The 13,178-nt window shown below is 50.8% G+C and overlaps 1 protein-coding gene across 1 annotated transcript in view; it reads left to right on the top strand.

Moving 5' to 3' along the window:
• Positions 1-11,512: 11,512 nt before the first annotated feature.
• ATP9A (ATPase phospholipid transporting 9A (putative)) overlaps positions 11,513-13,178 on the top strand; it is a 109,900-nt gene continuing 108,234 nt past the window's right edge. The window contains exon 1 of the mRNA XM_049781311.1: positions 11,513-11,662. Within this exon, the coding sequence (XP_049637268.1) occupies positions 11,595-11,662 (68 nt within the window). The 5' untranslated portion in view covers positions 11,513-11,594. The remainder of the gene's footprint in view (positions 11,663-13,178) is intronic.

Here is a 13,178-nt window from a genome sequence, read left to right as displayed (position 1 = left end):
ACCCTGGTTGGTTCTGGAAAGAAATGTAGAGTTGGACCTTTACAGCGATATCTTTTTGTTGTTGTTTTTGTTTTTATTTTTAATTTTTGAAACAAAAATGCCTCTCCCTGTTCATTTTCTTACTGATGTGCAAATAATGTTTACAGTTGGCGCTGCAAGCAGTCCCTACAATCACCAGTTCTCAGTGCTGTTTCTCAAAAAAAAAAAAAGTGGTGGGAGAAGTGACCAAATTCCCTTAGTTCTCTCTCCCCTCCCCCAGTTTTTATTATTTTTAATTATTAAGGAAGTGGGTCTTGCAAAGCAGCTTTGTGACTTGCAGCAAACTGCAGACAACCTTGTTTTCAACTTCCAGGCCCAGATCCTAATTTTCAAAGACTAGATGTGAGGTTGCCACTGAATGGATGAGCCCTGAATACTGATGGACGATGCAAGGGCTTAGTGTAGAAGGAGGGGCAGGGGCCCCTTGAAATTGTATGCGGGTAATGGACAAAGTCTGTAGTCTGTTAGGGACCTGTTTTGTATGCTTCCTCCCCACCCCAGTACCCAGTTGTTTTTTTGTTTCCTTTTTTGAATGTACTTTAAAAAAAAGAAAAAGAAACAGGTTTGAGAATTAGATGGTTTCCTCTAGCCTGAGAACTCTAGCAGAATGCAGTGCTCCTAACACAGTCCAGTGTGTTTGCTGCTTATTTAAATAGAGTTTGGGGAGCCCACCTCTTCCTGGTCACCAGAAGAGGGGGCACCTGAGCAAGGAAGCTCAGGCAGCTGAGGGGCACCAGTGCTGGCAGAACTGAGTTTTTATTTTATTTTTTGTTAGGCCACCATGGCAGTGCTCAGGGCTTACTCTGCACTCAGTGATCACTCCTGGCAGGGCTCAGGGGACCATATGGGATGCTGGGGATTGGACCTGGGTTGGCCACATCAAGGCAAGCACCCTCCCCACTGTGCTATCACTCTGACCCACCCTGGCTTTTCAGTCTTTCAGATACATGTAGCTGACAGTGTTCAGCTCCCACCTATTAACTGGTGTGGGGGGAAAAAATAAAGCCCAGGGTGGAGGGAAGTTTTTCTTTTCTTTCCCCCCACTCCCACCCCATTGCATGAAGCTACAAAGGTGGAGCAAGCCAAGTTGAAAGCTTTAATTTATCTACCTCATTTATTTCTAGCCTTAGTCCCTTTTTCTCTCCAATGACCAGCAAAGTGTTTCTGGACCCTGTCTTAATTAAACCTCAGAGCCAACATGCTGGATGTTGGCAAAGTTTGTGATTTCTTTTTTTAAAACCCTTTTTGTGTCTGTAATACAAAGCAATCGATGAAAAGTCGCTCTCATGGCTTAATATAAAAGGAGAGAGAGCCTGTTCTCCAGATGGATGAGATCCTTTCCTCTCTGGAAGATCAAGACTGTTTCTCTCAGTTATTGCACCTGACTTGTGGATCCAAAAAAAAATAATTGTTGCCAAGTTGTGCCTTTCCTTCTGGAATTGTCGGTGAACACGATGCTAGCTCCTGTTTACACTGAAGTGGAAGCTGTTACAGAGATCCCAGGCTTTCTTCCTCTTAAGCTAATGATGCCTCGTGAATGTATGATCTACGGAAAAACCCTGTAGTTTTACCTGCTGATGCTGTCTGTCTGTTGGAAAATAAAATTTGGATGTTTTCCTTAAACCCCCACCTACTGTGTATGTGTGTTGATCTGGTTGTATTTGTCCCATATCTGAGAATCTTGACTGGTTTTGCTCTTCTGGTATCAACCTTGTTGATATCTTTGGGGGAGTTGGTCATACTCTCTAGTGCTTATGAACATCTCAGCTCATTCCTTAGTGCTGGAACCCATATGCATCACAAAGAAAGCAAATCAAGCATCTTAAACCCTGTACTGCCCTGGCTCCAAAGAAATTCTGAGGGTGGTAGGAGAGAATAAGATCAGATTCTTAAAAAAAAAAATCAGATTCTTTTGGTGTCCTGCTGTCCTTGTAGTTTTTGCAAAGCTACTAGAAGACCAGAATTCAGTTTTGGGTAAGTCTTAATGGGTAGTCATGCAGCCCCTTCTGTTGCCCTTAGGGAAGAGGAAGATGTGAGGCCTTTGGCCTGATACAGGGAACATCACCACCACCAACCTCAAGGTTATGTGGCCACCTTTTAGTTGGATAAAGCAGCTACTTTGCTTGGTGTTGAGGCCACATCGGGTGGAGCTGTTTCTGATTCAATACTTGGGGATTGCTTCTGATTATGTATGTCAGGTAAAGGAAGATGCCAGGGTTTTAACCAGGTTTCCCGTATGCAAAGCATGTGCCCTGCCCCTTGTACCATCTCACCCCGAACAGCCAAAGGCAAAGTTAAGAATCATGAAGAGAGGGGCCAGAGAGCATGGAGGTTGGTAGTTCGAATCCCGGATTCCCATATGGTCTCCTGAGCCTGCCAGGAGCAACTTTTGAGCATAGAGCCAGGAGTAACCCCTGAGCACTGCCTGGTGTGACCCAAAAACAAACAAAAACAAACAAACAAAAAGAGAATCATGAGAACTGAAGGACTAGGTTGGTGTCCTCGTAAGTTTCCATCCTACCTAAATTTTATTTTTGTTTTTGTTTTTTGGGTCACACCTGGCAGCACTCAGGAGTTAATCCTGCCTCTGCGCTCAGAAATCACTCCTGCCAGGCTCGGGGACCATGGGATGCCAGGATTTGAACCACCGACCTTCATGCATGCAAGGCAAACACCATACCTACATGCTATCTTCTCCAGCCCTACCTAAACTCTAGCCTGAATAGGTTTTTGCATCTTGATTGGCTTTGCTTAAGTGAAACCCTTACTCTTACATATTAGCTTTAGGGCCTCTCCTGATAGTGATTAAAACTCATCTCTGCACTCGGAGATTACTTCTGGCAGGACTCAGGACCAAGTAAGGTGCCTGGATTAACTCGGGGCAGCTGCGTGCCAGACAAATCTTACCCACTGTACTTTATTGTCCTCTTCCTAACATCTTCCAATGGTAAAATCTGGTGCTGGCCATTAAAAAATATATATTTGGGGGCTGGAGCGATAGCACAGCAGTAGGACATTTTCTTTGCTTGAGGCCGACACAGAATGGACCTGGTTTGATGTCTGGCATCTCATAAGGTCCCCTGAACCTGCTAGGGACGATTTCTGAGCACAGCTAGAAGTAACCCCTGAATGCTGCTGGGTGTGGCCCAAAAGTTATATGGGGGTGAGGGTGTGTACTACTGGCTTTGTAGTCAGGAATCTCTTGCCAGGCTTGAGGGACCATATGGGATGCTGAGATCAAACCTGAGTTGGCCATGTGTAAGGCAGGTGCTTTTTCCCGCTATAGTATCTCTCCACCCTTAGTCTCCCCTGCCAAAAGAAAGTTCTTGCCACACTCAGCTGCCATTAGGGCTTATTCCTGCCTGCTCAATCCTGACATGGCTTGGAAATGTGATGCCAAGGATGGTTCCTAGGTTGGTTTTGTGCAAGGTCAGTGATTTTCCAACTAATCACCCCAGGCCAGGTCTACTATAGACACTCAAGTTTCCTATCTATTTTTTATTTGCATAATCAGAATCTTTGAGGCAATTTTTCTTGCTCTTGAATGAGCTCCATTCAGGGTTGTTGGTGAAAGCAAAGTTGAATTTCCACGTGGGCTTAGGTCTCCGTGAACTTGTCCCATTTTTGTGTGCAGGTGTCCTGCTATTTTCTCTAATGAGGAGGCTGTTGGGCCTAGAGCAGTAGTACAGTGGGGAGGGCATTTGCCTGGCTTGTGGGATCCCCAGCATCCCACGTGGTCCCCAGGCCAAGATAGTGCAGGTCCATGCATAATCTAAGCTGAACCTATGGCCCACAGATCCCCAAACTACCGTTTTCTTTTTTTTCTTTTTTGGTTTTTGGGTCACACCTGGCAGCGCTAAGGGGTTACTCCTGGCTCTAGGCTCAGAAATCGCTCCTGGCAGGCTCGGGGGACCATATGGGGTGCCGGGATTCGAACCAGTGACCTTCCGCATGAAAGGCAAACGCCCTACCTCCATGCTATCTCTCCGGCCCCTACCGTTTCTTAAGCTTTTTCTACTTGCAAACCCTTTCTGCTTCCGAAATAGTATGACCTGGTTATATTATATATTAATATATATATTATATATCCACTGGGGCTGGAGTGATGGTACAGTGGGTAAAGAATTTGCCTTGCACATAGCTACCCAGGTTTAATCTACAACATCCATATGGTCCCCAAGACAGCCAGGAGTGATCCCCAAGTGCACAGCCAGGAGTAACCCTGAAGTACCACTTAGAAGTAACTCCAAAACCAAAATAATAGGTGTACTGGGGCCAGAGCGATAGTGCAGCTATAGGGTGTTTGCCTTCCATGCGGCTGACCCAGGACTTGGGTTCAATTCCCAGTGTAAGTCAGTGATTTCTGAGTGCAAAGCCAGGAGTAACTCGAGCATCACTGGGTGTGCACCCCCCCCCAAAAAAAAAAAAGGTGTACAGGTAGAATACAGAACTAAGGATGCTCCTTGTAATAGCTTACCTAAATTAATTCTCAGCAACATATGTACCCATGAGGACTGACAGTTTTGGATCACACCCGGTGGTTCTTGGGTTACTCCTGGCTCTGCGCTCAGAAGTCTTTCCTTGCAGGCTCAGGGGACCATATGGGATGCCCGCACTTGCAAGGAAAACACCCTTCCTCTGGTATCTCTCTGGCCCTCAGAATCTTGAGTTGGGTCAGAGGTAGTAGAGTAGGTAGGAGGTTTGCCTTGCATATGGCTGACCTGCCATCCCTTATGGCTCCACAAGCCTGCCAGGAATACTTTCAGGAGTAACCACTGAGCATCACTGGATGTGGCCCACAAGCCAAACCAACCAAACAAGAGTCTTGAGACAACTGGTTTTGGCTTTTTTGCATTTTAAAATGATTTTCCCTCACAAAACTAGTTTGAGTTTGATGGGCTTGTTTCAGGAACAAAGTCAACATAGCACAGAAGTGTTAGAGTAGAGAAAGGAAACAATGACTCCATTCTCTTGTAGAGTCTAACTCACACTTTTTTTAATTTGGTTTTTGGACCACACCCAGTGACACATAGGGGTTACTCCTGGCTATGCACTCATCTCTCCTAGGGGGCGGGGAGAGATAACATGAAGGTAGGGCGTTTGCCTTGCATGCAGGACAGTGAATCCCGGCATCCCATATGGTTCCCCGAACCTGCTAGGAGCAATTTCTGAGTATAGAGTCAGGAGTAATCCCTGAGCGCTGCATGGTGTGACCCCAAAAAAAGAAAAAAATCTCGCTTGCCTTTGGGGACCATATGGGACGTGGGGGGATCGAACTGCGATCCCTCCTAGGTTAGCTCGCACAAGGCAGATGCCCTACCAGCCTCCTAAATCACACTCTTGAGGCACATCTGTGAAAAGTTGTCTGGAGTTATGCATGGCCAATGCTTTTGATGTTTTATTTGGACCCTTTGTCCTGTTTGGAGTCTTTGCTGATGGGACAGATTTCCCTAGCTTTGAGGCAGGGAAGGGTAAAAGTCAGATGACACATTCATTTTTATTTTGTCTTGGGGGCACACACCTGTAGTGCTCAGGAGTTACTCCTGGCTCTGCTCAAAAATCACTACTGGCAGTCAGAGGGGACCATATGGGATGCTGAGGATCAAATCTGGGTTGGCCACATGCGAGGCAAACACCCTCCTGCTGGGCCCTGCTCTGGCCTGAACACAATTATTTTCTTTTTTTTTTTTTTGGCTTTTGGGTTACAACCGGCAGCTCTCAGAGGTCACTCCTGGCTCTAAGCTCAGAAATCACTCCTGGCAGGCTCAGGGGAGCATATGGGATGCTGGGACTTGAACCACCGTCCTGCATGCAAGGGAAACGCCCTACTTCCATGCTATCTCTACGGCCCCACACAATTTTTTTTTTTTTTGGTTTTTGGGTCACACCCGGCGGTGCTCAGGGGTTACTCCTGGCTGTCTGCTCAGAAATAGCTCCTGGCAGGCACAGGGGACCATATGGGACACCGGGATTTGAACCAACCACCTTTGGTCCTGAATCGGCTGCTTACAAAGCAAACGCCGCTGTGCTATCTCTCCGGGCCCACACAATTATTTTCTAAACCTGCTGTGTTCATTCTTGTTTGTTTTGTTCTTTGGGCCACACCCAGTGATAATCAGGGCTTATTATTTGGTCCATTTTTGAAGGTGATCCTGCTAGTGAACCACATTGTACTTGAGGGTAGCTGGTTGGAGAAATAGCACAGCAGGTAAGTCACTTGCATGTGGCCATCCTGGGTTCGATCTCCTGTACCACATATGGTCTCTGAGTCCTCTTTCCAGCTGGTGTTCTTTTATTGGGGGGAAGGGATTGGGACACAAGTGGTGATGCTCAGGGGTTAACTCCAGGTGCTGCACTCAGAAATTGCTCCTGGCTGGGCCAAAGCGATAGCACAGCGGTAAGGCCTTTGCCTTGCACGAGGCCAACATAGGACGAACCTGGCTGGAATCCTGGCATCCCATATGGTCCCCCGAGCTGCCAGCAGTGACTTTTTTTGTTTTTTTGGGTCACACCCAGCAGTGCTCAGTGGTTTCTCCTGGCTCTACGCTCAGAAATAGCTCCTGATAGGCACGGAGGTCCATATGGGATGACAGGATTTAAACCACCGTCCTGCATGAAAGGCAAATGACTTACCTCCATGCTATCTCTCCGTCCCCCAGGAGTGACTTCTTTTTTTTTTTTTTGGTTTTTGGGCCACACCCTATGAGGCTCAGGGGTTACTCCTGGCTATGCGCTCAGAAGTTGCTCCTGGCTTCTTGGGGGACCATATGGGACGCCGGGGGATCGAACCGCGGTCCGTCCTAGGCTAGCGCAGGCAAGGCAGGCACCTTACCTCCAGCGCCACCGCCTGGCCCCCCAGGAGTGACTTCTGAGCTCAGAGCCAGGAATAACTCCTGAGCTTCACTTGGGTGTGACCGGAAAAAAAAAAAAAAAAGAAAGAAAGAAATTGCTCCTGGTAGGCTTGAGGGACCATATGGATTGCTGGGGATTGAACCCAGGCCGTTCAAACCAAAAAAAAAAAAACAACAACAACAAAAAAACCTGTGCTCTTGCTCCATCCCCTGGTGTGGTTTTTTATATTCATAGTAGTTGGAGGAAGTTAAAAATAAAGCTCTGGGGCCCAGAGAGATAGCACAGCGGCGTTTGCCTTGCAAGCAGCCGATCCAGGACCAAAGGTGGTTGGTTCGAATCCCGGTGTCCCATATGGTCCCCCGTGCCTGCCAGGAGCTATTTCTGAGCAGACAGCCAGGAGTAACCCCTGAGCACCACCAGGTGTGGCCCAAAAACCAAAAACCAAAAAAAAAAAAAAAAAAAAATGAAGCTCTGGGGGCCAGAGAGATAGAATGGAGGTAAAGCATTTGCCTTTCATGCAGAAGGTCATCGGTTCGAATCCCGGCGTCCCATATACTCGAGTCTGCCAGGAGCGATTTCTGAGCATGAAGCCAGGAGTAACCCCTGAGCACTGCCCGGTGGGACCCAAAAACCAAAAAAAAAAAATAAATAAATAAAATAAAAAATAAAATAAAATAAAAAATGAAGCTTTGGGGGCCGAAGAGATAGCACAGCGGCGTTTGCCTTGGACCTAAGGTGATTGGTTCAAATCCCGGCATCCCATATGGTCCCCTGTGCCTGCCAGGAGCTATTTCTGAGCAGATAGCCAGGAGTAACCCCTGAGCGCAGCTACGTGTGACCCAAAAACCAAAAAAAAAAAAAAAAAAAAAAAAAAAGAAGCTTTGGGGGCCGGAGAGATAGCATGGAGGTAAGGCCTTTGCCTTTCATGCAGAAGTTCGGTGGTTTGAATCCCGGCATCCCATATGGTCCCCCGTGCCTGCCAGGGCCAATTTTGATGAACATTTTTTTTTTTTTTTTGGTTTTTGGGCCACACCCGGCGGTGCTCAGGGGTTACTCCTGGCTGTCTGCTCAGAAATAGCTCCTGGCAGGCACGTGGGACCATATGGGACACCAGGATTCAAACCAACCACCTTTGGTCCTGGATCGGCTGATTGCAAGGCAAACGCCGCTGTGCTATCTCTCCGGGCCCTTGATGAACATTTTCCACGTGCTACCTGGCTGCACTAAATTCTCCAAATAATTATAATAAATGCCTCTGTACCATTTCTTTCTCTGATGGCATCTGCATGCAATTAGGCTATTTAATCTACTTCAGCAATCCCATGAGACCAGCACTCTTCAGATGGAGAAACTGAGGTCTCATTTCCAAATGTAAGTCATTCAAGATATACAGCTGTAAAGCAGTGGAAATATTAGGAGCTTGAATGAGGACTAATGGTTTTGTGACTGAGGGTACCACCTGATGAGGGACTAAATAGGATTTTACCTGAATTAGAGGAGCTAAAAGGGGCAGGGATTTGGGGCTGGCATGGTGGGGCTAGAGGTAAGGTGCCTGCCTTGCCTGTGCTAGCCTAGAGGTTCGATCCCCTGGTGTCCCATTTGGCCCCCCAAGCCAGGAGCAATTTCTGAGCTCATAGCCAGGAGTAACCCTTGAGCGTTACCGGGGATGGCCCAAAAACCAAAAATAAATAAAGGGGCAGGAATTGGAGTGAACATACACCTAAATCCACACTGTGGGTTCAGCTGATCACAGGCCCTCTTTCCTGCCTTATGCAATGGCAGCTGCTTCCAAGACCCTCCTCCCTTGCTAATGGGCCTGGCTTCCTACAGGCAGGTCCCATTTATTTTCCTGCCACGTGATACCAAGTGATTGGTGAATTCTGGAACTGAGACATTTGCTTAAAACTGCATCAGATGTTGGGATTATAGATTGATAGCACAGTGGGTAAGGCACACGCCTTATGTGTGACCAACCCAGATTCAATTCCCCAGAACATAGTTTCCTGAGATTGCCAGGAATGATTTTTTTTTTATTTTTTTTATTTTTGTTTTGGTTTTTGGGCCACACCTGGCAGTGCTCAGGATTTACTCCTGGCTCTACACTCCTGGCTCTGTGCTCAGAAATCGCTCCTAAAAAAAAGTCGCTCCTGGCAGACTCAGGGAATCATATGGGATGCTGGGAACCTGGGTTGGTGTGTGTTATCAATCCGGGCCCCTTTATTTTTTGTTTTGTTTTGTTTTGTTTTGGGGCCACACCTGGTAATGCTCAGGGGTTACTCCTGGCTATGCGCTCAAGTTGCTCCTGCTTGGGGGACTATATGGGACGCCAGGGGATAGAACTGCAGTCCATCCTAGGCTAGCTCTGGCAAGGCAGACACCTTACCTCTAGCGCCACCATGCCGGCCCCATCCCTTTTGTTTATTCTTTTCTTTTCTTCTTTTCTTTTTTTTTTTTATTTTTGTGTCAGACCTTGCACTTACTCCTGGCTCTGCACTCAGGAATCACTCCTGACTCTGTACTCAGTAATTACTTTTAGCAGTGCTCAAGGAACCATATAGGATGCCAGAGACCAAACTTTGGTTGGCCTCATGCAAGGCAAACTGTACTATGCTGTACTATGCTCTGGCTCCAGCCAGGAGTGATTCTTAAGTACAGATCCAGAATCAAGGGACTGGAGAGATAGTACAGTGGGTAGGGTATTGCCTTGCACATAGCCAACTGAACTTCCACTTTTTACTCCCCATATGGTCCCTTCATATGCCAGTTCCACCCCCATCATCCCTTATGGTCCCCTGAGCCTACCAGGAGTAATTTCTGAGTACAGAGCCCCTGAGCATCACTGGGTGTGGCCCCAAAATAAATAAGTTCAATTGTACCTCCAGGATGCTTGAGAAAAAGTCAAGTGTCTGGGGAGTGGGCAGAGGGTGTGGTCCTTCAGATCTCTTTTGTTACTTAGTGTGATCTGGGCTGAGATCAATGGACTTTGAGGGGTAACTGCTAGGTTGCTGGTGGCTGCCAGTGGGCTGCCCTAATGCCACAATTGGAGTGCTGGATGTTCTCCTGCCTGCAGCATCTCTGAGCTGCTCTGTGCTTAGCAGCAGGAGACAGCAGAAGGCGGAGCCGACAGGTGGGCCTGCCCCAGAATGCCCTGCGCCCTGCACATTTGCCAGGAAGCAGTTTGTAACACACATCTCCTGAGTAGTTTCACCAGACAGGAAATAAGTTGAAATAAGTCAGGCTTCTGTTTCATTTCTGCCCCAAGGCCCCAGAGGTTTGTGTGTGTGTGGCTGTCTTCAGGGCAATCCAGTGAAAAAATGACAGGAGGTGTGACATAGTGAAAGATATTTGACTTAACTGAGGGAGTGACCAAGTCAGGTGTGGAGGCTCCTTAGCTGCAAATGGATGGGGATATGCGTGGGGGGTTATAGCGGTAGTGCTCAAAGAATACTCCCAGTTCAGTGCTCAGCAATGCTGCCATGCATGGGGTTCAGACTTTCAACATGCCTGCCATGTGCTCATCCATTTGGCCAACAAATAATTTCTGATTTTCACTGTCTGTTTTTCCCTCCCCCATCTCCACTTTTTCTTTCTTTCTTTCTTTCTTTCTTTCTTTCTTTCTTTCTTTCTTTCTTTCTTTCTTTCTTTCTTTCTTTCTTTCTTTCTTTCTTTCTTTCTTTCTTTCTTTCTTTCTTTCTTTCTTTCTTTCCCTCCCTCCCTCCCTCCCTCCCTCCCTCCCTCCCTCCCTTCCTTCCTTCCTTCCTTCCTTTCTTTCTTTTTTTTAATAACATAGAAATGCTCAGGGCTTACCTCTGGCTTTGTGCTCACAGGCCACTCCTGACAGAAATGGGAGGCCATCCGCAGTCACCAGGATGGGATGAACCAGGGTAGCTGTGTGCAAGGTAAATAAATACACTACCCAGTGTCCTGGCACCTAGAAATGGATTTATAAACCTCTTTCTTTCCTCCAGTTCATTTTTTTTTACATCCTAGACATAACTGGGTCGTGGGAAAGGATGTGATGTGGTGTGGTGGTGGTGGTGGTGGTGGTGTGTGTCCGTCCCAGGGTTCAAGGTGGGATAGCGGATACTGGGAGGTTCAGTAAGTTTTTGGGTGGGTTTCTGGCCCCCTTGGTGTGAGGCCTGGGTGGGCGTGCCTGTGAGTCAGGTCTAAATGTGCATCTGGAAGATCCAGCGGTGATGGGGGGGGCGCCTGGCAGGTGGTCTCTAGTGCCCTGGACTTGCGAAGACGGGGGTGGGGGGCTGCGAGCTTCTGCAGGTGCCCTGGAGAGCTGCGTGCCTGCAGGTCGGAGATGGGGATGCGGTGTCCGGGCTGGCGCGCGCGCGCACGGCGGGGCGTGGGCGGGGGGCGCGTGGCCGGTGGGTGCGCGTGGGGGGCGGGACATTTTCTGCGGCGGCGGCGGCGGCAGCGGCAGCGCGGACCGGGCCCCCGGCCGCCCCCCGTGGCAAGAGCGGGCGCGGCGCCGAGTTCGGGGCCCGTCATCCATGGTGCGGCCGTGTCCGTCGGTCGGGCCGCGCGGGCGGCTTCGCGCGTGGCCCGGCGCTCGCGAGCTCGCCCCGTCGCTGCGGACCCGGCCCGCCCGCTGCCGCCGCCTCCTCCCCCGGGGCGGCGCGGAGGCCGGAGCGGGCGGCGGCCCGGGCGGCGCTGGGGGCGCGGCGGCCAAGGCGGGTGGCGGCGCCGGAGACATGACCGACAACATCCCGCTGCAGCCGGTGCGCCAGAAGAAGCGGATGGACAGCAGGCCGCGCGCAGGGTGAGCGGGCCGGCCCGGCCGTCTTTGTCCACAAGCCCGCGGGACCCTGCGAACGAACGCTCCGGAGCGTGCGGGTGGCGGCGCCGGGGCTGGCAGATCGGGGGCTCCGGGCGTGGAGCCGAGGCCCGGCCGGGCGGGCTGGACTGGGCCCCGCGCGCGCTTTCCTGCGCTCGGCCACGGCAAGCAGGCGCGCGGGCCTGGGCCGCCTCTCCCCGGCCACGCCGTCTCCCACGGGCACCCCCGTCTGCCCCGGTCCCCGCCGCCTGCCACGGCTCCCGCTGTCTCCCTCGACCCCCTCCGTCTCCCCCATTCTGCGCCGCCCGCCCTTGTCACCGTTGTCTCCCCAGAGTCTCACTGTCTCTCCAGATCCCCCGTCGCCTCCCTGGGTCCCCACCGCCTGCGCCGATTCCCCGCTGTCCGCTCCGGTCCCCACCGCCAGTCTCGATCCGCGCCGCCTCCCCCAGATCACCGCCGCCTGCTCCGGGCTTTGTCTGCCCGGCTCCGGCTCGTGTCCCCGGGACACCGCGCGCTGCTCCTCCGAGGCCCGCAGGCTCAGGCGCGTGGGCGGGTTGAGGACCCCAGGAGTGTGGATCGTGACCCCTTCAAGCCCCAAGGGTCGTGGAGCGGCCGTGCTGGGGTTCCACTTCTGCGTCCCGCACGCCCAGGACGGCCCCAGCGGGTCCCACGGTCGCCGGAGGGGGTGGGGAGGAAGGCGCGGCCTTTGCGCCCTGACGTTTGGCTGATTCTTGGGAAAACGGGGTGACCTGTTGAGGTTTAGCGGAGTGGGGTGGGGGGAACTGTCTCGTCTCTGGCTGCAATGATGGAGGCAGAAGGTGGAGAGCAACTGCATGCTCCAGAATTGGCGAGTCTGGAAATGTGTATTTCCCTGGGCTGCGGCTGTGGCGTGTGGGAGAGGCAGGTCTTTGGACAGGCTCGCCCTGTCGTCACCCCCAAACCTGTTCCTTCCCCGCGGCCTGTTGCCTGTCCCCGGGGCACAGCGCCTCCCGGGGGTGGCATTGCCAGGTATCTGCGAAATCAAAGCGAGCCAGAGGGATATATCAGCTGCCATCTTGTAGGGTCTTTGTCCCTGTCCTCCTTGGGAGGAAGGAAGCCAGGGAAAGCAGCTCCTGGTGGTCCCCGGGGAAGACAGCGTGGAATGGGTGCAAGACACAGGTTTCCTTCACACCGTTCCTCACCCCCAAGCTGGGGGCTCCTGGCACCAGCCTGGAACTTGAGCTGGGTCACTGAGAACCTCAACCTGAGCTGGAAGCCCGCCCGCTAGCTCCTAATTTGTGCCAGGAGAGAAGAGGGATCCTGGGACCAGCATCTTTACAGGCGGGGATCACCTGGGAGGGAGATCTTGAACCCTTCCTCCCCTGCCAGGTTTTGGCCCTGAAATAATTGCCCACGTGATGGGGTGGGTGACTGAGCATCTACTTGACTTTTTCCAAAGCTGCTCAAGATGATTTCCATATGCAGACATTGTTGAGAACTTCTGGCTTCATTCCTAAGAGAA

This window comes from Suncus etruscus, chromosome 9 (genome assembly GCF_024139225.1).
Source record: "Suncus etruscus isolate mSunEtr1 chromosome 9, mSunEtr1.pri.cur, whole genome shotgun sequence".
Classification (NCBI taxonomy): domain Eukaryota; kingdom Metazoa; phylum Chordata; class Mammalia; order Eulipotyphla; family Soricidae; genus Suncus; species Suncus etruscus.
The sequence above is the reverse complement of the archived record's forward strand: the minus strand, read 5'-3'. Positions and strand labels throughout refer to the sequence as shown.